The sequence below is a fragment of the Bos grunniens genome, chromosome 19 (assembly GCF_055505025.1).
Source record: "Bos grunniens cultivar Pamir isolate PY7600 chromosome 19, Bosgru_T2T1.0, whole genome shotgun sequence".
Lineage (NCBI taxonomy): Eukaryota > Metazoa > Chordata > Mammalia > Artiodactyla > Bovidae > Bos > Bos grunniens.
The window spans coordinates 25,703,451-25,726,258 of NC_141183.1; the positions used below are offsets into that span (position 1 = coordinate 25,703,451).

Here is a 22,808-nt window from a genome sequence, read left to right on the forward strand (position 1 = left end):
TGAGATTTTATGAGAGCTGATGATCTCATTCCCCCTCACAGCCCCCCAGGAGGTAGAGGTCAGGCCGGAGGATCAATAAGCCCTTTTGATAGTAGGGAAACCAGGAGCCCCTGAGCCATCCAGGGCCAAGTCATGACGAGGAGACTGATTCAGGGGATGCTCCTTAGATGATGCTGCCTCCTTCTCCAAGAGTTCAGTGGAAGGCATCCTGGAATGCCAGACAGCGCACACCTATCAGGCTCTGTGTCCAGACCTGACACTTGCCAGCGAGGTGACCTATACAGGCAGCTCCCCTTCCAGAGTCTTGGTCTTCTTAGCTCCAAAAGCAGGACATACAATCCCCCATGCTACCACCTACCCGCCCCCTCCTTACAGGGAAGACAGTGGACATGAACGTGCTCTGAGAAACACAGTGCCATCCAAACAGAGATGGCCTGATGCCATGGCCTGGTTCCAGAAGTTCAGTTCCGAAGGGTCAGGCTTGTGGGGAGGGCAGGGGCCACTGTGAGATCTGAAAAGCAGCAAAGCCAAGTCCTTGACGGGCTCTGAGATTTCCTTTTCGCTCTGCGGACGAAGGCCTCTGTTATAGAATGAAAGCAAATGCTATGCAGCAGGGATGAGGTGTCCCCCACAACTCAGTGACAAGGGGAGAACAGATGAATGTTCCTTTTTGTAATGACAAATGGTTTTACTTTTTTGTATCGGTAATCCCTGGATCTCTTCATATGATATTAACAAATTATATTCATCACATGTACTTATGTCTATAAATAAATCTATTTTTAGGAACAAAGGAATAACCACAGGAAAAACTGTTTAACCTGCCACATCCTGCAAATGGAAACTAATGTTCCAAACAGGATTATCATTTGTTAGAACTGACCCATGACTGTACCTGGTCTCCCGAGAACGACACTGCTGTAGGAACTGCCCCCGCTGTCTCTCCTCCTCCAAGACCTTCTTTTTGTCACAGCTTCTCAGGTTGATCAGGACCAGAGTGTCGTACAGCAGACTATCCTTTACCTCTTTATCCAACCAGGAGTCAGTGGAGAAGCTTGGAGAGTGGTTTACCTGTGAGGACAAGACGGCAGCTGGGGAGGCTGGGCAGCATGCAAGCAGGGGGTAAAGCTAAGTGCCCCCTCCACGGAGCCACCCGAGCCCACCTAGGGGCCCTGGCTACCACAATGAGTGGAAGAGAGAGGGAAAGAGGGTCTGGACTGGAGCCCCGGTGAAAAAAGGAAGGAGCAGAACCCCCTGCAGTGTAACTAGCTTTATTTCAGTCCTGAATTCCTGAGGAGCATGCCAAGGGGTGGGAGTGGGGGCACTGTCTTTGGTTTCCCCTTCATCTGGGGTGCATGTGCCCCTCCCGTGTACTGTGCACCCCAGGGAACAGCTGGAAGAGGGCAGTCCAGAGGGCCAGGCTGGGAGGTGGGGAGGGGAAGGGAGTGATGCATTCAGGATCCTGACAGGGGTTAAGGGTCAGGATGGTGGGAGGACTGAGATGACTCATTCCTGCTCACAGAAGAGTACATATTGTTCAGAGGCACTATGTGACATTTGAAGACTTCTAGCAGTTTCTGAAGGCTTGCTCCTGGTAGCTTATTCTGCTCTTTGGTAAGAGCTCTGAACGGCCATATTCTCCTTCCCACCTGCACTTGGGAACAAGGGCTAGGAATGGAGGAAAGGCAAGACCCCAGGAATTTGATATGTAATTCTGGGTCTTCCCGTCTGAGGGCTGCCTCTGTATCACTGGCAGCCGTCACCATCACCTCTGACTTGCACCACAACCCTGCCCTCGCCCCTGCTTCCGGTGTGTACTCTGAACGGCCGCGGGAGAGGCCTGCTCGCACAGGTCCAGTCAGGAAGAGACTCAGACACCCAGAAGCTTCTCTTCCTCCTCTTCCCACCACCCCATGGGTCTGGAGGAGACAGGAAACTCACTGAGTGGCCCCCGCCCTTTTCCGTGCCCACAGACACTAGGTTGTTCTCTGCTGGTGCTTGGTACTGAATCTAGGCCCCAGATAGCCAGGCCCAGTAGCTCCATCTGATCTCAAATATCCTCCACCCAGCTTTGATGAAGATCAAAGTCTCCTTTCTGTGACGGAGACAACTCTGTTAGAAAAGGTAGAGCTGTCTTTAGAGTCACTCTGTGCCTGAGATCAGAGCTTCTAAGTCTGGGTGGACCTCAAGAAAGCACAAGGAATTCTCTAATTCCCGGCCGTCTACCTCCCTCTGGTGGCCGCTTTTCAGCAAAGGGAGACGCCCCAGGCAGCGAGCACCGGGGAGGCCGTTGCTCAGCAAGTGGATTACAACATGCTAGCTGAGCCAGGAGGGCGGAGGGATGGGACTGACCCCAGTCACAGGTGCCAGCTTTACCCCTCACCCCAACCTCCCTACCTCCAGCAGCCAGGGCTTGAGTTTGTGATCTAACAAAATGTCAAAGCCCAGGATTTCAAAGCAGGCGCTGTTGAGTGTGTGGTGGGGAAAGCAGGTGTGGTAGTTATGCTTGATGATGGGGTAGGCCGAGATGATCGTCTTGATAACAACGTCCTCAATGTCTCTCCAGATCTGCGCCACGTTGTAGCCATGGCTCTCCATGTACGTGTTGAAGGTGGAGAGCTTCCTGGAAGGGAACCATGGGCCATGAGGCAGGGCGGCCCACCTCTGGTCATCTAAGGCCGCAGAATGCTGGAAACTAGAAACTTCTAGAGAGGATAAAGTCCCAAAGCCAGTGGGAGGGACACTCAGGAGCCAGGGTAATAGCTGTGTCAGCTCAGGAGGACCCGCAGGAGGAAACATCTGTGGGCTGGGGCAGGGATTGGCTATCCCGCTGAATGGATGAATTTTAAAAATTGTAAAAACCAACACCCCACATCACAATGTTGCTTTGGTAGCAATGGTTTCTTAGCCTTTGGTGTTAATTAGAAGCACTTAAGGAGTCTTTTAAGACCACTGATATCTGGGTTCCACTTCCACTATCTGAGGGGATTCTGGGGACACTAAAAACACAGAAATATTGTTAATTTTATTCAATGTTAACCCCCTAAAGGGAAGCCCAGAGGGAAAAGGCAACCCCAAGGCATTTCCACAGATAGAGTTACCCACTGTCCCAGGCAAACCAGATAGTCTTGACTTTACAGCTTAAAGTCCCACATCCCAGGAAACCCCTCAGTCACAGGCAAACCAAGATGGCTGGTCCCCCTGTCACAGATATCGGAGAATATCTGCCCCTTGCAGAGAATTTGTGAAGAAATGCTCCAGTCAGCTCTGAGCTGGGCAGTACAGAGACAGGACAAATCTGACAGGTCCAAAAGACAATGGTGGGGACAGATACCAGCCCCCTCACATACACACATGTGTGCACAGAGCCAAAGTAGGAAGTGAAAACATTGGAGGAGGAAATATGGGTGATGCGGGAGAATGAAAAGCAAAGAGAAGAATGAGAAGACAGGAAATACAGCTCAAGCAGCAGTCCATAGATCTGGACCCCAGTCGGTGGAGCCAATGCACACTTACTAAGGGCCTGCTGGTGGCTCCAGTGGTAAAGAACCCACCTGCCACTGCAGGAGACATAAGACACATGGGTTTGATCCCTGGGTGAGGAAGATTCCCTGGAGGAGGGCATGGCAACCCACTCCAGTATTCTTGCCTGGAGAATCCCATGGGCAGAGGAGCCTGGCGGGCTATAGTCCGTGGGGTCACCAAGGGTTGGACACAACTGAGCGACAAACACACTGCTGTGTGTGCAAAATTCATGCGATGAGGGGATCCTGAGAAAGCAGCACCTCTCCTGTGGGAAGCCTAAGGACCATTTGAGGAGCCAGCATACATATGAAACAACCAAAGACGCACTTATAGGACGACAGATAAACAGAGACACTCAGTACAGAGGCACGCCTTTCTACCTGCCACTGTCCAGGATGAAGTGCTGCTCGTAAATGAATTTTCCAGATCACTTGAAGCCAATCCTCTCAAGTGAAAAAAAAAAAAGTGTTTAATTTGCCTAACTGGGAAATAAATATTCCCAAAATAGATTAGATACTCCTCTACCATCTTATAATAGACATTATGAATCATAACATAACCTCTTCTTGATGACTCAGGCACATCACAATGAACCCACAATACTGTGTAATTTCATAACGCCCAGTGGTTAGTCCATTCAATTTAACACACCAACTATGTGCCAGGCTCCCTGAAAGATGAAGAAGGCCCCGTGTCTGCCCTGGAGGCCTGCTAAGTTTCCAGTTTTTCTTCTTCACTGCTCCTACTGAGTTTGCAGTCTGGTGGGGATTTACTGCGGGTATGGTTGGTGTCAAGCTAGGAAGGGGGGAGTTTAGGGCAGGTGGGGCAGTCAGTAGGAGAAGCAGATGGTTTCAAAAGGTGAGGAAGAGGAGAATGAAGAGAGGTGAAAGCAAATTGGAGGGAGAGAAGGAAAACATTCTGCCTTAAAACATGGGAAACACCTAGATTCTAAAGCCAGGGCGCCATACTAACCCTCAAGGAACTTAAGTACAACTGGGTACACAGGACAAACATGTGCTCCAAGCAGAGTAGTTACAGGCTACAGTTGATGCTGACCAGGAGGATGGTGGGAGTCCAGAGATGGAGAGGTTTCTGGGGTGATTAGACTCAGATTCCACAGGCTTGTCCTTAGAGATGGAAGACAATTCTCCCATCTGACAAGTGAGGAAACAGAGGCCCACGGAGAAGATGGGTTTCCCCCACGCTGCAGTGGTTATGTGGCTGGACCAGCATCTAGGACCAGGTCAGAGAAGGCAACACTGAGCTTAGTTAGACAGAAGGGCCTTCAAGGATGTTTCCCTATGTTTCCAGGTGGAGCTGAGCAAAGGCAGAGAAGTGGGAATGAGCAAGGCTTGTGTATCAAAAAGCGAGCAAAAGAACATCCTTGGAGAACACCACAGAGTGGATGGTGCAGGCAGTGTTACTAGTAGTTAAGGGCAAGGACCAGACTCAGGAGTTAATTCCAGCTCTGCCACTTTCTAGCTGTGTAACCTTGGCCAAGTTTCTTAACATTATTATACCTGTTCCCTAATATGCAAACTTGGGAAATCATGCCAACTTAATAGTGTCATTGTGAGGATTAAATGTATTGAGGTGTGTAAATTTCTCAGAGCAGTGTCTGGCAGACAGCAAATGCCCAACAAATAAAATGGTAACTATTATTGTAGTAATAATAATAGTGGGAAATGGGGTCTGGTCAAAGCATAGAGCGACTAGAGGAGTTTGAACTGGTGCTCTAGGCACCTGGGAATCATACTGGTTGCCTGAGTGTGGAAGTAATGAGTATATGGAGTGTATAATAATAACAGGAGCCACCTGCATGGGGGTTATGGTTTTTGAGGCCTATTCATACACATCATCTCAGTAAGTTCTTATGGTAAATCTGTTTGAGGCTGGCTGGCCAGGATTTGTTTTTATTGCATCATTTTATTTATCTATTTGTATTTATTTTGTGGGCTGCACTGCACGGCTTGTGGGATCTGATCAGTGAACTGATTAGGGATCAAACCCATGTGCCCCCTGCAGTGTAAATGCGGAATCCCAACCACGGGACCACCAGGGAATTCCCTATCATGTCATTTTATTTATTCGTTTGGCTATGCTGAGCTTTTGATGTGGCATTCAAGATCTTTTAGTTGAAGCATCTAGGATCTAGTTCCCTGACCAGGGATTGAACCCAGGCCCCCTGCATGGGAGTGCGGAGTTTTAGACACTGGACCACCAGGGATGTCCCAATCTCATCATTTCAGAGATGAGAAATCGGAGGTACAGAAAGGTTAAGCAGAGGTGCCTGGAGCTAAGGAGAAGAGTGATGAGGTCATGCAATAGTCAAGGAAGAGGCTGAACCAAGGTCAGGCCTGGTGGACAGGAAAGGACTGGGGGAAATTTGAAGGAAGGAACTTCAGAATTCAATGATTTGCTGAAAAAGGAAACATCTGAGATGATACCAAACTCTCCAATCCTGTGAATCAGAAGGTAGAGAGGGGGAAGCTTGGACTGCTGGGGTGGACATGAGGAGAGAGGATGCAAGACATTGGGAAATGCTGAGCAGAAGGCAACACAGACATCCAGGTGCAGCTGAGGAGAGATGGGCCTAGAGAAAGGGTGGATGGTGGACTGCGGGGGGCGGGTAGGAGAGGGGGCTCCAGCAGGGAGGGGGATGGACAAGAGCAGAGCAGTGAGGCCAGGCCTGGGTGAGAGAGGCGACGAGAAAGAAGAGGAAGGAAGGAAGGAAAATACAGGCAGCAGAACAATACTCTACACCCCCACCTTGGTCCTGGCACCACACACACACTGCCCATCACAGTCTGAGGGCCCAAAGTCCATTAGTGGGGTGTTTGTTCTCATAAGAGGAGGGGGATGGTGGTCCTTTAACTACACGCCTCTAGACTAAGGAGAAATCACAGTAACTAGGAGCGCTAGCGGTCTGGGAGCTCTCACAGGTCACGTGAGGCTTGGAGTGACCCTACGAGGTGGGCAGGGCAGGGCATCTCACTGCTCTCATCCTACAGACCAAGAAACGGAGGCTCACAGAGGTGAAGGGACTTGCTCCAGACTACTCAGCCAGCAAGAGTCAGAGCAGGGACTAGAAGCTGGGCCTCACCGAGCCCCGATGTTCAACATGGAACAATGCAGAATGCCAGTGGGTCCCCAAGGACCAGGTGGGCAAAGAGGAGGTCAGGGAGCTGTGGGCAAGATGGGTGGTCGGCACTCTCGGACAAGGGGGAGATCGCCTTCTATCCACCCGACACGTCCCCTTCCAGGAGGCTTAACCTACTGATTTTCCTTTTGCTTTGTGGAATTCTGCTACCGAGAGAGTTGTGAAATTTCCTATGCTTCTCTGATTCTCTGAAGCCAAACAGACTCTATTTACCAGTCCTTTAAGCCTGATACAAGAGAAAGATCATGCGCCTTGGAATCTGACAGACTGACATTTGTGTCCAGCTCAAGCATTTATAGCCTGTAATTTTCGGCAGCTTATTTAACCTCTCAGAGGCCCAGTCTCCTCATCTATAAAATGGAGGTGGTGCCTAACTCATAGCTGTCCACCTACAAAGGGGAGGTGATGGCACCTCTGCCATGGTGTTGCAAAAATTCAATGAAAAAAACATGCACACAAAGCACCAACATGGGCCCTGACACACAGGCCTTCCTTGCCCTCTCCCTTTAGCCTGCTGCTGCTGCCAAGTCGCTTCAGTCGTGTCCGACTCTGTGCGACCCCATGGACTGCAGCCTACCAGGCTTCTCCGTCCATGGGATTCTCCAGGCAAGAACACGGGAGTGGGTTGCCATTTCCTTCTCCCTTTAGCCTAGTCATCTTAAAACTCAGTGAGACAGGATTAGATGATAATAGAAATGTAAAAGCCACTGGGGAAAATGTAAAAGCCACTCATGCATTCCTCCCATTTCCCCCCATTCTTCTGGGGAAACTTCTAGCCAGCTAGCCACAGGTCATGTCACACCAGGACACCATGCCACATCATTTGAGAATCTCTGTCGGAGCAACACCCCAGGGAACCCCAGGCCTGGAAGGTCCTTCTCCAGTGGCAGACCAGCAATCGATAAATAGCTGTTGGTCTGAAAATGTCAGAAGGGCCAACTGTAATATGAGTATGTTTTGGTGTGTGTGTGTATCCTGCTAGGGAAACAGTTCATGTTTATCTCTCCTCCTCCCAACCCCCTAGGGTTTATGATGTGACCTTCTTTTAATGATTAACAGCCAGAAGGCAGAGACTAAGGCGTCTGTTCTGGGTTTAGAGGAAAAGAAATATTTTTTGAGACCACATGATCTGAGATGGAAACACTGATGGGGTCTGACGGGGTTTGAGTAGAATCACAGAGAGCCACTCTGAGCCCAGCAGGGGAAGAAAAGAGAAGGGGAACCGCTTCCTTACCTCTTGCTGCCAGAGTGAGCATCTTGAAGGAAATTGGCACTGTGCTTATTAATGGAATAATTAGTCAGGTGCATGCAGATATCGTTCTGGGGAAAGAGACACAAGTCTGTGGGGTCAGAAGGAAGCGCAGCCTCCCACATCCTCAATGCACCCTCCCATGGGCCCTGGGGTTTAAAGAGAAGGAAGAAGATGTCTTAGGGCTTACATATACTGGCTAAAAGGAGGAAGAAAGAAGGGGTACCCTATAGCTGGAGCATAACACTCCCACTCCTCTGGAGGCTGAGTGGCACTCTGCTGAGGAAGACCTGAGGAACCTTGGGGCCAGGGATGTGGGGGAAGGACTAAGGGCTTGCCCATGTCGTTTTTTTGAGCACCATGGAACTGTGGTTTTGCAGTCAGGCCACGAGTCCCATCCTCGCCTCTTCCTAGTTCTGTGAACTTGGGCCTTGGCCCAAGGTCCTGGACTTTCCTAGTTCTGCTGTCCTTATAACTGGATTTTAGTTTCCTCATCTGTAAATTGGAGATGATAATCCCTATTCTGAGGGCTCTTGGGAAGGCTAAATCCAAGAACAGATACACCCTGTTACACACTAAATGAGAGTCCAGCAAGTGACAGCCACATTCACCCCGCCTTGGGAATGCAGATGTAACTAGGGGTTTTTTACCAGCTTAAAGAGGAAGTGGAGGGAGCGTGTCCCCGAGCTCACCAGGTTGTCTGTGCAGGGATGGGAGTAAGAGGTGGTGGCGAAGCGTGCCAGTCCTTCATTGTACACAAAAATCCTGAGGGGGTCACAGGATGTCATGAGCACATAAATCCGTAAGTCGAACTTGAACCCGTCAATGATAAAGGGCTGGGAGGAGAGAACAGAAGCCACACAGCGTCAGAGGAGAAACCCAGACCTGAAGCTCATTAGGGCCCTGTCTTGTGTTTGGTGTCAGCTCCAGTGTTGCCTGTGTTTAAAAAAGGGTGGCCTGGGCCAGGACTGGAGAGGGAGATGTGGGGCCTGGGCCCTGTGACCCATCACGTGACCCTGTGGAAGTCACTAAACCACACCTGGCCTTTGTTTCCTGATCTGTCGAATGGCACAAGTAAGTAACTACCTTGAAGAGCTCTCCTGGCAATGAAACAAAATAACATGAAGAAGTCCTATGATGAAGGACATGTTGTCACCCTCCAGGACTGCATATACTACTGTTGCTCTTCTGCCAGAATTCTCATGCAGTTGCAATGCTGATGGCAATGCCAGCCAGGCTTCCCTTCCATGTACCTTCTAGAAGGCTCCCTCTCTGTACTGGGCTTTATCTCCAGCCATGGAGTAAAGCTGGTTGCCCTGATCTCTCCAGAGCTACTTCTCTCTCCCAGAGGAGGTGGGATCTCCAGAGATCAGTGGCTGTTAGAGGCAAGGGGCCAGCCTGGCAGGGCCAGACCAACCTCCAAGGGTGCAAGGGCACGCTGGCCTAGGCACATGTCACCTCTCCAGTCAGAAGGCTTGGTCTGACCAAGTACAAGGCAGAAGATGGGATTCAGCATCACTCCCTCCCTGCCCTCCCTTCCCTAGTTTCACAGTGAAGCTACAGCCTGAGGGTGCATGGATGATAAATAAATAGTTATGATGAGGAAGTACCTTTGAGATATAGAGCTGACAGATCATATCCTCCCCTGGTTTGATTTCTTTCACTGTTCGGGTGATGAATATACCTTTCCCTTGGCAGCCCGAATCCGGCTTACAGATGTAAGTCTTATTTTTTCTTGACCTGCTGTAGTTCTGCAAATCTCCCCAGCTACCAGAGCAGGGAGGGAATGAGACACCTTTAGCTGGGGATCAGCGAAAATGAAAGCTCTTTATTTTTTTAAAAAAAGCTACAAAAACCCTGGAATTGACAGACAGATGCCCAGAGATCTGGAGAGATAGTGGAGCACACACAGTGGAGAGTGGATGGGCTCTGGAGGGAGATCAGAGCTGGATTTAAACCCAGGCAACATCACTCACCAGCAGTGTGGCCCTTTGCATGGACTTGATCTCACTAAACCTCAGTTCCCTCATCTACACAATGTGGACAATGGCAGTTATCTCATACATGACACAGTGCAGGCAAGGTGTTGGTACATGCCTCACTTCCCATAAAAGTAACTGTGATCCACGCAGTTTGGCTTTGAGTTTACAGATAAGAGATGTGGAGTTCTAAATCTGACTCAAGCCCTGACAAATGACGTGACTTTGGATCTCCTTCCCTGCTCTGGACTTCAGCTTTTCCTCTGTAACACCTCCACTCTAGCTAGAGGGACAGGGAAAGTGCTATCTTTTTATTTTAATTTTTGGCCTCACCCCATGGCATTTGGGATCTTAGTTCCCCAACCAGGATTGAACCTGCACCCCCTGCATTGGAAGGTGGAGTCTTAATCACTGGACCACTGGGGTAGTCCGGCAAATGCTATCTTTGAATGTACTTTGAAGAAAGTATACTCAGAAGCAAGCAACCAACTTAAAGCATTCTAAATCTCAGCCTTGCAATACTTCTTGTTTTCCATTTAACTCAAAGGAGCTTTGTGGCCACTGGAAAAGTCATGTAACTACAATGTCTCTCAGTGGCCAGGAAATCTGGAGGAGCCTGCTGACCTGATGACAAACACATTTCCTTCTAAGTTGCAGCTAAGTTCTGCCAATTGTTCTAGACAAGTCTGAAAAGGCTGGGCACCCTGGTGCTCTTGGTTTGGGAAAGCACTCAGTGGAGCAGGGACAGTGGGACTCCTGTGGGGCCCCTGCCCTATGAACATCATTCTGATGGCAATGCTTCTGTACCCCCACCTCCCCACCTCATCCAGACACCGGACTGTACCCAGGTCATGCTCATGTCACCTCACATTTCTCCTGCTTCTCAGCGGTGTGGTCCAGAGTACTTTATGTACCAGGAATGGATGTCCAGATGGATATAGTGAGACAGAGATGGGAAAAGGCTGACTGCCATGTCCTGCCATGGGTCAGAGGTCAGGCATCCCTCCCTGCTCCTAATGGTTAGAGGGCTCTAACTATCACCTCACTCCCTCCAGAAGTGCTCGAAGGCCTCAAAAATTCAGAAACTGCACAGTGAAAGGACTGGAACAAGTTCAAAATTAACAGCTTTCAAGGTGAGAACAAACTCTCAACCCAACTGTGGGCACAGGCTCCAAGGCACCCAGCCCCTAAATGTCATCTAATTTTACAGGCAGAGCCTTGTGTTTTCTCAACCTTTGACACACCCTTTATCCCTTCTCTTCCTGAAGCGAGAGAAATGGAAGATCCCATGGGAAGGGAAAGTAGTAACCAGGGTTAGGGGCAAGGGGAAAATGTAAACTGGGGGTGGGGAGTGGAGAAAGGGGCACTCACTCAGCAGGAAGACACCAGGTCCTCGGGAAAAAGTGGAAATCTTTCGGGAACATCTTCAACATGCGGCTCATATTCCTGGCCAGCAAGTCCTTGCGGCAGATTTCACTCATCCCTGGGAAGTGATTGATTTTCTGCAAAGGAAGCCGAAGTGGTGAACAATGGGGCCCAGAGGAGCACCCAGGAGCTCCCCTTTGGGGTAGTCATAAGAGTGGGGCCCCACAGGGTCGATGCCACGCTTACACCGAGGACCAGCTCTGACCCAGATACCTGGTAACTTTTCATTTCCATCACCCGTTCCAGTGACACTGAGAAGTCAGTCCAGTAGAGAGTCCAGTCGTCATTTTCTCCTCCCTCTCGAAGGCCATACTGTTGGGCGGCCCTACGCACTGCCAGGAGGGAGAGGAAGAAAGACCCAAGGGGGAAAGTGGGGAAGAAGCACAAGAGGGGGAGGTTACGTTCCTAGGTGCTCCCAGACTATACACGGAAGCCAGACTAGTGGGCTCCTTGGGACCGGAAGCCATCTTGCCCCATCTGGACATGCCATTGCCGAGAAAGGAACACAGAGAGTCAAAAGCTATTGGAGAGCATGGCCTGTGCCCAGCGATCACCACAAAAGGTTTTCTGAGGTCAGTGTTTCACCCACCCTTGCCAGGAAGCAGGCCTTGGCTTTCCTCCAAACACTAGCACTGAGTGTTCAGGGAATATAAACTAATCCTTAACATCAGCCAAAACCAAGCTTAATTAGTAAGGTAAATTGACAGAAGAAAACTACACAGTGTATTTCAAAACCACACACATCCTTCTTTCCTGGTCCCTATTAATAACTGGGAGCTGACTCCAACACAAATTCAAATACCTTTAAGGACCTGGAAAGGAAGAAGTGCCTGTAGTGACCCAAAGAGTCAGGACCAGCCTAAAGCACCCAAATTCAAAGTGAAAATAATGACACTCTGCTCTGCAGTCAAAGTAGGTCTGCAGGTCATCTTTCGCCCATGGACTGCCAGTTTGTAACTTGTACTCCAAAAAAGAGCCATTGATTGCAGCCATCGCTGCCAGCTCTTCAACAGATCCCCCAATAACCATCAACAGGAACTATAGATAGTGGAAGTACACACCACTGAGATCAAAACTCGTATTTTCTTGGAATGAGATACCCAACCTTCTCAAATAGTTCATTGGACTGGGAGATGCAAAGAACACAATTAGAACCCCTTTCCTGTCCTCAGGAATATGTGAGTGACCCTTCCCAACTCTTTGGGGGAATCTGGTGGGGTCCCCATGGTGGATGCGTTGAGGGCAGATGCTCACCACTCTCATATCGGCAGCTGGATAGATTGATCACCAATCATCTGGAAAAGAGAAAGGGGAAAGCACCAAGACAGAGACAGACACACTTGCCAGAACAAGTGACTGCATGCAAAAACATCCAGCCCCATGGGAGCTGAGTGAACTCTCAGTGGCCACACTGAGCCTGCTTTGACCATCCCTGTTACCAAGGACACACACCCCTGTAGCTGCAGAGTGACAGGAAACATGGGTGCAGAGTACTGTTGCTCTGCCTATGAGCTAGAAACTCTGTATTGTGATTATCGCTGATTTTGAAGCTTCACATTAACATCATCACTCCTCAATCCTCTAATTCCAGTGGCCCATCAGGAATAGGAAGTGAACATCTTTTTGGCCAAAATATTTAATGGTCTCCCTCCTATTGCCCCCGATTAAGGGAAGCTATGAGTTAGAAAGCAGATAAGATGTCAGATATCAATCAGTCTGAGGAGTGATTCATTCCCCCCTCACCAAGAATGGAGTAGGGTATGGCAAAATATTAAATAAGAACTGGAATACAGAAGCCACAGTCAGATCCTAAGAAATCAATGTGGTTCTGTTACATTTAAAGTATACTGAATCCCCAAGACAATAAGTGCTCTCTTAAAATGAGGAAATCGTCTCTCCCCACACAGTTTTTCAAAAGGCATTCTAACAACAGAATAAAGATGAGGACAGGTGTGGTTTTAGATTACACACACCATTATTTGATTCTATAAAACAGATAATCAAAAGTAGGTTCTTTTTTATATGAACCAAAAATGGTGTGACTTACTCCACAGTTTCTCCTTTACTTACTCCTTCGCAGCTGAGGCCCCCTCCCCTCCAGGTCCCTCCTGCTTTTCCCAATATGGATCCCCATTCCCCATCTTGCAATCCTAACCTCTTTTTCTTCCTCTTCTTCTTGCCTTGCTGATGGGCACTCTGAAGCCCCCTTTGCGCCCCAATGTTCTCTCTCACAAAAGCCATGGTGATGATTTCTTTAGAATCTTCTATAGAACCATCCTCTTTCTCTTCTGAGTCTGTCCCTTCCTCTTCTTCCAAAGGTAGGCACTGGAGCATCTCCCCTGCCTGCGAGGAGGCTCGGGGGAAATACTGCCCCCGCCTCTACCCTGGAGAGAGGGCAAACAGAATGGCAGTTACTCAGATCCACCTGCAGGGGGACCCCCTCCCTTGCTCATGTGGGCGGTGGGCCAGCACTCAGAACCAGACAACAGGTTGCAGTGCATGAAATGCTACCTCACCTCCACGGTTCGTGCAAGCTCCAGCAAGGAGCTGATTCCACCTTTTGCCATGACTATGACCTTGGGGACTCACTCAGCCAACTCTGGCCTTGGTTTTTCCCTCCTGGGGTTTTCAGCATCATAGCAAGCTGAGATGCTATGCCCGGCACCAGGTAAACAGTCTTATTAAACTGAGTGTCTGGAGACAGCCTCAGAACTGAGCCCTGAGCCTCCCTAGCTGAGGGAGTTGGTCCCCATGGTTGTAGACGGGGTGCTTTGAGGAGGTCTGTTAACTATTCAGGCACTGCACCAAACATCCCGCATGCAACTGACATTCACAAATGCAGGACTGACTTGTAGCTGACTGAGCAAGACTCCAGCCCAGGGTCAGATGCAACCCTTCAGAGACTTCAACCACAGAAGAGGCTACAGTGTCTCCCTCACCATCCAATTCAAAATAAAAGCAAGACAAAATAATAAAATACCTACAAGGAAGTCCAGCAAAATTTTCATCCCCTAACCCCACCTCCATGATGACTTCCTTGATGCTTGCTTGAAATTTCAAAATCAAGTTTTTCGACGTGGATTTTAATGCCCTTGCTTCACTAATCCTTAGGAATGTGTTTAGTCTGCCTTTGGGTAAGCTAGAACTGGCCAGGCCCAATGAACTGATTCATATCCCCTTCACATCTGAGGCTTCTATGACCATAAAACCAGATTTCTGGTACATTCTCCTCACCTCCCCAAACCCCACCAACCTCTTCATTATTTTAATCCCTCTGATTTGATGCCAATAGTCCTCTTGCTAATTACCCTATTCTTTCCTCAAAACTCCTTGGCTTTTAAAAAATGGTTAATACCTTTACTACAATTTACTCTAATTTATTATTATCATTGAAATACTGTTAATGTTATAACATTAAAGGAAGCTCAGAAAAGGGCAAGGTGGGAAGCCACCTGTAACTAACAGAGCAACTTTGGCCTTTTCGTGCATTCTCTTTTTTTTAATGTGGACAATTTAAAAAGTCTTTATTGAGTTTGTTGCAAAACCGCTTCTGTTTTATGTTTTGGTTTTTGGCCACAAGGCACGTGAAATCTTAGTTCCTGGCCCAGGGATCAAACCTGTGTCTTCTGCATTGGAAGGCAAAGTCTTAGCGACTGGACCAGAGGGAAGTCCCTTGTATATTCCTTTTTATTCTAAAATTCTAATTATCGTTAGTCTTATATAATTATACAAGTCTTACATATGTCTTATATAATTAAGTCTTATATAATTATAATTATATAATAAATAACGTTTGATCTGCTTTTTGTCCCTTACTATCATATCATAATCATTCTTTTGGTTGTGGCAAAGTTTACATAGTTCTAGCTTTTCATCATTGTGTAATAATATCCCACTGAAGGAATGTGTCTGAATTTAACCAGCCGTTGCAATTAAATGCAGTTATTGGCAATGAAAGTTGCTTTCAATTCTGCTATTATATAAATAGCTCTAAAATGCACACTTTCATGTATAGAAGAGCCTTTATTTCTTTAGGATTATAGTCTTAAGATATTTATCCAGAACCAGAATTACTAAATTAATGGATATGGAAATTATGTAGCCTCTGATATTTTATTTATTTATTTATATCGCCATGTTATTTCCCAGAGGGATTCCAACAATTTCAGCTACCACCAGCAGCATGCAATTACAGCAGGCTCAGCAGAGTCACACAGCCTCTTGGGAATCACCTCCCCTCTATACCCAACCTTGCTAATTCTAGACAACTTCGATACCTTACAGCCGTGTTTTATTTAACATTATGATACCCTGCCACCACTCTCCATTTCTTTTTCAAACCAAGATGGGGGAGGGTGCTCTAATTCAGAGGCTACCTATGAATAATTTAATAATAAAACCCTACATGGACATAATTCCTTAGGTTTTCCAAAGAATTTTCAATACACCATCTCACTGAATGCTCGTAGCCACCACTGAGAGGAACAGCAGAGCTCTTAAGTGGCCAAGAACTGCCCCTGGTTTCTCTCTCTTGCTGAAGAGGGCTGTTCCTCACAGCCAAGCCATCTGTGGTGACGCCTGCCCTGAGCAAGGGGAGAAAGGCTGCACTCAGTGCAATTAACGGATGAAACCTGGGCGTTGTGCGTCAGTTTTTCTCAGTGAACAGGCATATTCTTGGAAAAGTTCAAGAGGACTGCAGTACATGAAATCTTGACCTTGGACTGCTCGCTTCCTGCCAGGTAAACGGCCGGCTCCCCTCCCCTGGCCTCCACAATGGCTCCTGTTTACCAAGCCCTCTAGGAGGAGTGGCTCCGTTTACCTAAAGGTTAATGTTAACTTGAGAAGGGAAAACTGACCCTGAATCTGGCCTCTGGAGTTGCAAGTTGTCTTTGCCCTTTTTCAAATCCTTGCCCAAGTGGTAAAAACAAGTCATGGTTGCTTGTATTTGTCTGCCTCAAAGAGAACAACAACAACCCCCCCTAAAAAAAAAAAAAGCCAGTCAAATTCTGTTTACTCTTGCACAAGAGAGCCTCGGGCACAGAAGGCAAGGAAGGGACAGAGCTTGTGTAGTTCTGTGGGTTCATCATGGCAGACTTGCCCACCTTCCTCTGTAAACTAGGCTACATGAGACACACTTGGAAGGCACCCGAGACAGATGCAAGACAGCAGACAACAGCCATTGCCACATGTGACTATTTTCACTTTGTCTTTGGGAGCTTTCTCTTCCTCAGCCCTCTTCTTCCTGTTTCATACCCAAGGCTAAATCCTGTTGGCTTCTCTCCAGCCCCTAAAAGAGAACAGCTCACTCAACATTTGTCACCAGGGTTTGCCTCCTGAATCTAGCCTACAGAAATGTTTACTTGCCCCACAGTGGTGGTCATCACTGTTAGAGATGTAAAAAAGAAGTAGCTGCCAATAACTGGGAAATGTAGATCTGTCATAAAAATCTAGATGTCCATTCCTTTCAGAAAAGGAGGTCCCCATAGCTTCAGACCAGCAATCAACCAGAACAGAGCAATGGCTCCCTCTCTAGACATTTTCCAGTCTGCCTCAGTCCCTATCATTCCCTGTTGTCTCCCTGATTCAGGAGCCAAGTGACAGTTACCCTCATGTTATTGTTTTCCATTTAGCAGCATTAAGAGAGAGAGGAAACACTTTTGTATGCCCCAGATCACTGCTCTTTCATTTAGGCTCCACGTCTGACCCCACAGACATCTGAATTTACTCAGACTCTGCTAGCAGATCTCAACTTTTCTTTCCCAGTCTCAGCAACTACTCCCTGTTAACCTGGGGGTTCCTACCTACTCTTCTGTCTTAAAATTTGGTCAAAAGCAATCTTGTAGCCTTGAGAAATCAAAAGAGGTGAGGCCACAGATTCAAAGAACAAGGTTAAGGAGAATGCAAAGAAGGGAGGGGGGCTGCTGCTGGCATCCTGAAATACGGTACTTATATCCTAGTGGAAGGGCCTGTGCCTGATGCTGAAGCTCCAATACTTCAGCCACATGAGAAGAACTGACTCATTAGAAAAGACCCTGATGCTGGGAAAGACTGAAGGCAGGAGGAAAAGGGGATGACACAGGATGGGATGGTTGGATGGCATCACCGATTCAGTGGACATGAGTTTGAGCAAGGTCCGGGAGATGGTGAAAGACAGGGAAGCCTGGCATGCTGCAGTCCACGGGGTCGCACTGAGTAACTGGCAACAACAACAAAGGGCCTGTGCAGTCAGGGATGTGGCTTTAAACCACTTACTAAGAGGCAGCTGTACGCAAGTGGCTAAGAACTCAAGATTCTGGAGTCTATCTGCCTAGATTTAAGTCCATGCTTTGCCACTTCCTAGGCGTGTGGTCTCAGGCAATTTACTTATCATAACAGCTCTCTGCCTTAGCTTCCTCAGCTGTAAAATGGTGTACCCCAGCCATGAGAATTAAATGTAGTAATTCATTTGAGTTAATACAGTCTGCTTAGGAGAGTGCCTGGCACATAAGCAGGTGCTCACTATTTGCTATCATTCTCAGCTGTGTGGCCCTGGACTGTGACTTCTCTGATGGAAGAGGCTATTGTGAATTCTCAACTCTTGCCACAGTGTCTGACACATAACAGAGATCCCTATGCTTCTTGAATGAATGGACTGGAAGGATGAATAAACGCAGGAACTAGTTTCACTTTTCTAAGGTTCCTTTTCCTCATCTATATAATAGAAATGTTGTGTGAGCATAAAAAATAACTTTTTTTAAGCATTGACTTTGCATCCTTTCATACGGAAGGCATTTAAAACAGTTTCATTCACTATAATAGTAAATACTATTTACAACCTACTTACCTAGACTACTTAGCATGCATGCGTGCTAAGTCGCTTCAGTCCTGTGAGACTCTGTGTGACCCTATGGACTGTATAGCCCACCAGGCTCCTCTGTTTGTGGGATTCTCTAGGAGTGGGTTGCCATGCCCCCCTCCAGGGGGTCTTCCCAACCCAGAGATCAAACCCATGTCTCTTACGTCTCCTGCATTGGCAGGCAGATTCTTTACCACTAGCACCACCTGGGAAGCCCACTTACCAAGTATAACAGGTATTAATTATACTTACCAAGTATAACAGGTATTAATTATACTAAAGCACTTTACATACATACTGTCTCATCTCATCCTCATAATATCATACCATAGATACTCTCTTACTTCTACTACAGATGAGAAGGCTGAAACACAGAGAGGGTAAGAGGCAGACCTGGGATTAGAAGCTATATTCATATTCATCTGACCCCACATCCTGTCTCTCCTCTACACTCCATCCACTGCCTTTTCCTCTCTGCCAATCACCCGTAAACGACCATAACCATAAAGTGAAGCGACTGATTTCCTAGCTCCCAGAAGCAGTCTAGTGATGTTAGCCTCTTAAGAATCAGCTGGTCCCACACCATTTTCCTTTAAGCCAAATACTTCTAAATCCCCACTTCCAACAAGGGGCCTGGATCTCCCCAGATCTGACATAATCTGAGACCAGCCCTATTGTTCCTACTGTGTATGTATTTTTACTCTGTTTCTTTCCCTTCTTTTTGCCAGTGTCCACACTGTACCAGGGCTCTTATTTGAGTGTAATTAGAGCATGTTCCAGTGGGATTCCTGAATATTACAGTGGGGAGGAACCTTGGAAATTGTCCAGTTCAGCCTGTTTGCTTCTTAGAGGTTTTGAAATCCCCCTCCCAGCTAGCGGACAGGGACAACTTGTAGAAAGCCAGAGAGAAGTCAGCAGAGCCAGGATCAAAGCCCCAGCTTCCTGCCCTTCTACATAGCTTTCCATTATGCCAGTCAGTGGGCAGGCAATATAGACCAAGGGACTTAGGGAGTTAAAGCAAAAACAACATACATACTATGCTGCACAAATATATGTAGCAAACATAGCAAATATCATCTTCAGTTCTTCTTGATGACACAAGACACAGTCAATTCCCCTTCCTAAGTAAAATAGTTAAGACAGTGGGAAAAAACCCTGTTTGCATTTTGGTATGGGATTTGATCTTGGGATCTTCCAAGCAGAGGTTGCCAACCAAAGCCTAGTGACAGCATGAAAATGACTTCCATTGGCCACCAGGGGGAGGGGATGAGCACCGGGAGAGCTCCACGCAAGCAAACACAACGCAGGTTACTTGGAGAGACCCATTTCCACTTCTCAAAGACTACACATGTTGACTACTCTTGGCCCGAGAGGTGCTACAGAAGGGTGGGAAATGTTTAGTGCTTTCCTTTGCTAGGCTGAATTAATATGTTTAGTTGCTCAGTCATGTCCGACTCTGCAACATAGACTGCAACCTGCAAGGCTCCTCTGTCCATGGGGATTCTCCAGGCAAGAATACTAGACTGGGTTGCCATGCCCTCCTCCAGGGGATCTTCCCAACCCAGAGATTGAACTCAGGTTTCCCGCATTGCAGGCAGATTCTTTACTGTCTGAGCCACCAGGGAAGCCTGAGAATACAGGAATGGGTAGCCTATCCCTTCTGCAGAGAATCTTCCCAACCTAGGAATCGAACTGGGGTCTCCTGCATTTCAGGCAGATTCTTTACCAGCTGAGCTACCAGGGATTAATATGGGGGTCTGTAAAAGGGAGGAAAGAATCATTTGGTTGTTAAGTGTTTCAAATGTTAGCCTAGTTTTTTTAACCCTGACCTTCACAACCTAGGCTTTTCTTTTGGTCTGTAGGAATTCATTCAGCACTGAAGAGTTTTCCTACTGTGTCTGCCTGTGATTTCCTTCTCTTCTTCCAAATAATAGGTTTTCCTGCACTCCACTCACCTTTTCATCTTTTAGTCCTCATTCCCCTACCAGAAGCATAGAACGCCTCTGCTAGCTATTAGAAAAGATAGAAGTAGATAGGGCAAAAAAGATATGGAGTAAGATCTCTGGATCTTGCTTTTAGCTTTGCCTCTTTGACATAGGATATCATATTTAGAAGCCAGTGCTTATATTCTCCCTCATTTCCTATCTTTTCTGTCATTACAGAATCACCACTAAGATTAATATCCAGGAAAGTGCTTTGAACTTTGAAGCGGGCAGGATAAAATAAAATGCCTACTATGGTCCTCCACTCCTTCCCCTACTCTAGCAAGGTTATTTTTTCTGCCTCTTGTTACCAGAGTCAATTTGAGCACTATTTGGTCTATATTTTAGCATAAAACTATGACTTCAGAAAGGAAGGGCTTCCCTGGTGCCTCAACTGGTAAAGACTCTGCCTGCAATGTAGGAGACCTGGGTTCAATTCGGGGTTGGGAAGACCCGTTGGAGAAGGGAACGGCTATCCACTTCAGTATTCTGGCCTGAAGAATTCCATGGACTGTATAGTCCATGGGGTCACAAAGAGTTGGACACGACTGAGAGACTTTCACTTTCACTATGGTCTTTTGGCTTTTCATTCTATCCACCCTTTGAATTTCAGCACAGGGCCTGAAGGGACCCTTAGCAAAACCCAGACTAACAAGGGAGGCACTCAACTATTCAAGGGTTTTGCCAATAAGTGCTGAGAATAACTGGCCACGTTCCCTGCGAACAAGAAACTTGCTGACTCAGATGCCATCTTTTATTCTGCTAGAAATCAAGGCATTCTGCAAGACTGGAAGATGCAATTTTCAGGCAGGCTCATACCCAGTCATTTTCTCCACATTACGCAGTCGGACATGACTGAAGCGACTTAGCAGCAGCAACTAGCAAAGACAGATTGGTTCTGGATCCAAACCCCACCTCTACCACTTACTATAACAGAAGCGTGACTGTGGATGAGTGAGTCTCTCCGTACCTCAGTTCCCTCATAGGTAAAATGAAAATAATATTCACCTCATGAGGTTGCTTTAAAGATTACGTGAGTTAATATATCTAAAGCTCTTAAAGTAATGTTTGGTTCAAAATAAGGGCTATTGTAAAATGAAAATGTAATTGTGGCACTGGTATACACAATAAATAACTTAAGTGCCTAGCACATACTAGGGTTTAGTAAACTGTTAACTCCCTTCCCACGTTCATTCCTATTAATAAATATGTTACGTTTTTCCCTAGGGTTCAAGTCTCAAAGAATTTTCCTCAAGCCTAGAAGGGTTTTCCTTCAGGAAGGTGAAAAATAACGCCTAGAAGTGAAAGAAAAAGGAGATAGGTTATTTGCTGCTGCTGCTGCTAAGTCGCTTCAGTCATGTCAGACTCTGTGTGACCCCACAGACGGCAGCCCACCAGGCTCCCCTGTCCCTGGGATTCTCCAGGCAAGAACACTGGAGTGGGTTGCCATTTCCTTCTCCAATGCATGAAAGTGAAAGTGAAGTAGCTCAGTCGTTTCCGACTCTTAGCGACCCCATGGACTGCAGCCTACCAGGCTCCTCTGCCCATGGGATTTTCCAGGCAAGAGTACTGGAGTGGGTTGCCATTGCCTTCTCCGAGGTTATTTGCAGAGGGCTGGAAAGGAGGTAGGTTATTTGCAGAGGGCTGGAAAGGAGGTAGGTTATTTGCAGGGGGCTGCGCTGCCACGAGAAACAGAGTGTCTTTCTGTAAGGATTCTTCAGACAAAGGAAGAAAGGTGGTCAGGAGAAGGATCCGAGGATGAGGAATGAGGAAAGGGACAGAGTTGTGCGATTCCCAGGGATCTCTGGTATCTCAGGGACAGCTCCCTGGGGGCAACGATTTGGGGAAATCGAGGGAGGGCAGGAAGTGAGGGTGCGCACAGAGGGCGACCCAGGTTTGGGAGGAAAGGTAGGTTAGGAAAGAGTGAGGAGCTGGGAAAAGAATGGCTGGTGTGTGAGAAAGGTACTGGCATGGGGTCCTGAGGATGAGAAAAGGGAGTGAGAATATTTCAGCAATGAACTGAGTATGGGGCGTGGAAGAGGGCAAGCGATACCTAGACCTGATGAGAAGAGGTGGGCTACAGGAGAACCGAGAGAAAGCAGGGGCGTGCGGGAGGCTCTTGCCACAGAATGCCACCAGGGAAGGGCAGAGGGGTAGCCTTGGGAAACTAGGCACCGTGGGGGACGAGGGGGACATGTAGAACCCGGTTTTCACTGGCGAGGCACTAGGAGGCCGCAGCCTGGGGGCAGCAGCGGGCTTTGGGGCGCTCTTACCCGCAATTCCTATTCCCCCGTCTCGCCCCCGCTTGCCGCCCGTATAGTTCGCAACCACACTCGTGGGTCCCCTCCTCGGAGACACGCTCCCTCTGGCTGCCAGACAACCCCTAACCCCAACCCTAGCCGCTCCTAATTTGGGGTCCACCCGGCCCCCCTATTTGCATATAGGGCTTTTCAGGGCTTCGATTGGCCCCTTCGGTAGTTGGCATGCCCCTAGCCTCCCGAATCCAGTTAACCGCTCGGAGAGAAGCGCCCGAGGTCGTCCCGGGAGACGCCGAGGACGCTGGGACGCGGGGCCGCGCTCCAGCCTCGCGAGGCGCAACTACCGCTTGCCCTCCGCGGGTCCCCGCCTTACCAGATCCGCCCAGCCCTCCCCG

General features: G+C 47.9%; 1 protein-coding gene across 3 annotated transcripts in view; it reads right to left on the reverse strand.

Moving 5' to 3' along the window:
* TTLL6 (tubulin tyrosine ligase like 6) overlaps nucleotides 1-22,568 on the reverse strand; it is a 46,672-nt gene extending 24,104 nt beyond the window's left edge. For 2 of the 3 annotated variants that reach the window (XM_086358063.1, XM_086358062.1), the window contains exons 1-9: nucleotides 13,494-13,722; nucleotides 12,593-12,633; nucleotides 11,552-11,670; nucleotides 11,285-11,415; nucleotides 9,545-9,701; nucleotides 8,627-8,770; nucleotides 7,920-8,005; nucleotides 2,398-2,623; nucleotides 896-1,071 (exon numbers count right to left, since the gene is read on the reverse strand). In XM_086358063.1, the coding sequence (XP_086214189.1) occupies nucleotides 896-1,071; nucleotides 2,398-2,623; nucleotides 7,920-8,005; nucleotides 8,627-8,770; nucleotides 9,545-9,701; nucleotides 11,285-11,415; nucleotides 11,552-11,572 (941 nt within the window). In that variant the 5' untranslated portion in view covers nucleotides 11,573-11,670; nucleotides 12,593-12,633; nucleotides 13,494-13,722. Of the gene's footprint in view, nucleotides 1-895; nucleotides 1,072-2,397; nucleotides 2,624-7,919; nucleotides 8,006-8,626; nucleotides 8,771-9,544; nucleotides 9,702-11,284; nucleotides 11,416-11,551; nucleotides 11,671-12,592; nucleotides 12,634-13,493; nucleotides 13,723-22,428 lie in introns of those variants that run through there. The other variant, XM_086358061.1, reaches the window with a different exon arrangement.
* Between the last annotated feature and the right edge of the window lie 240 nt (nucleotides 22,569-22,808).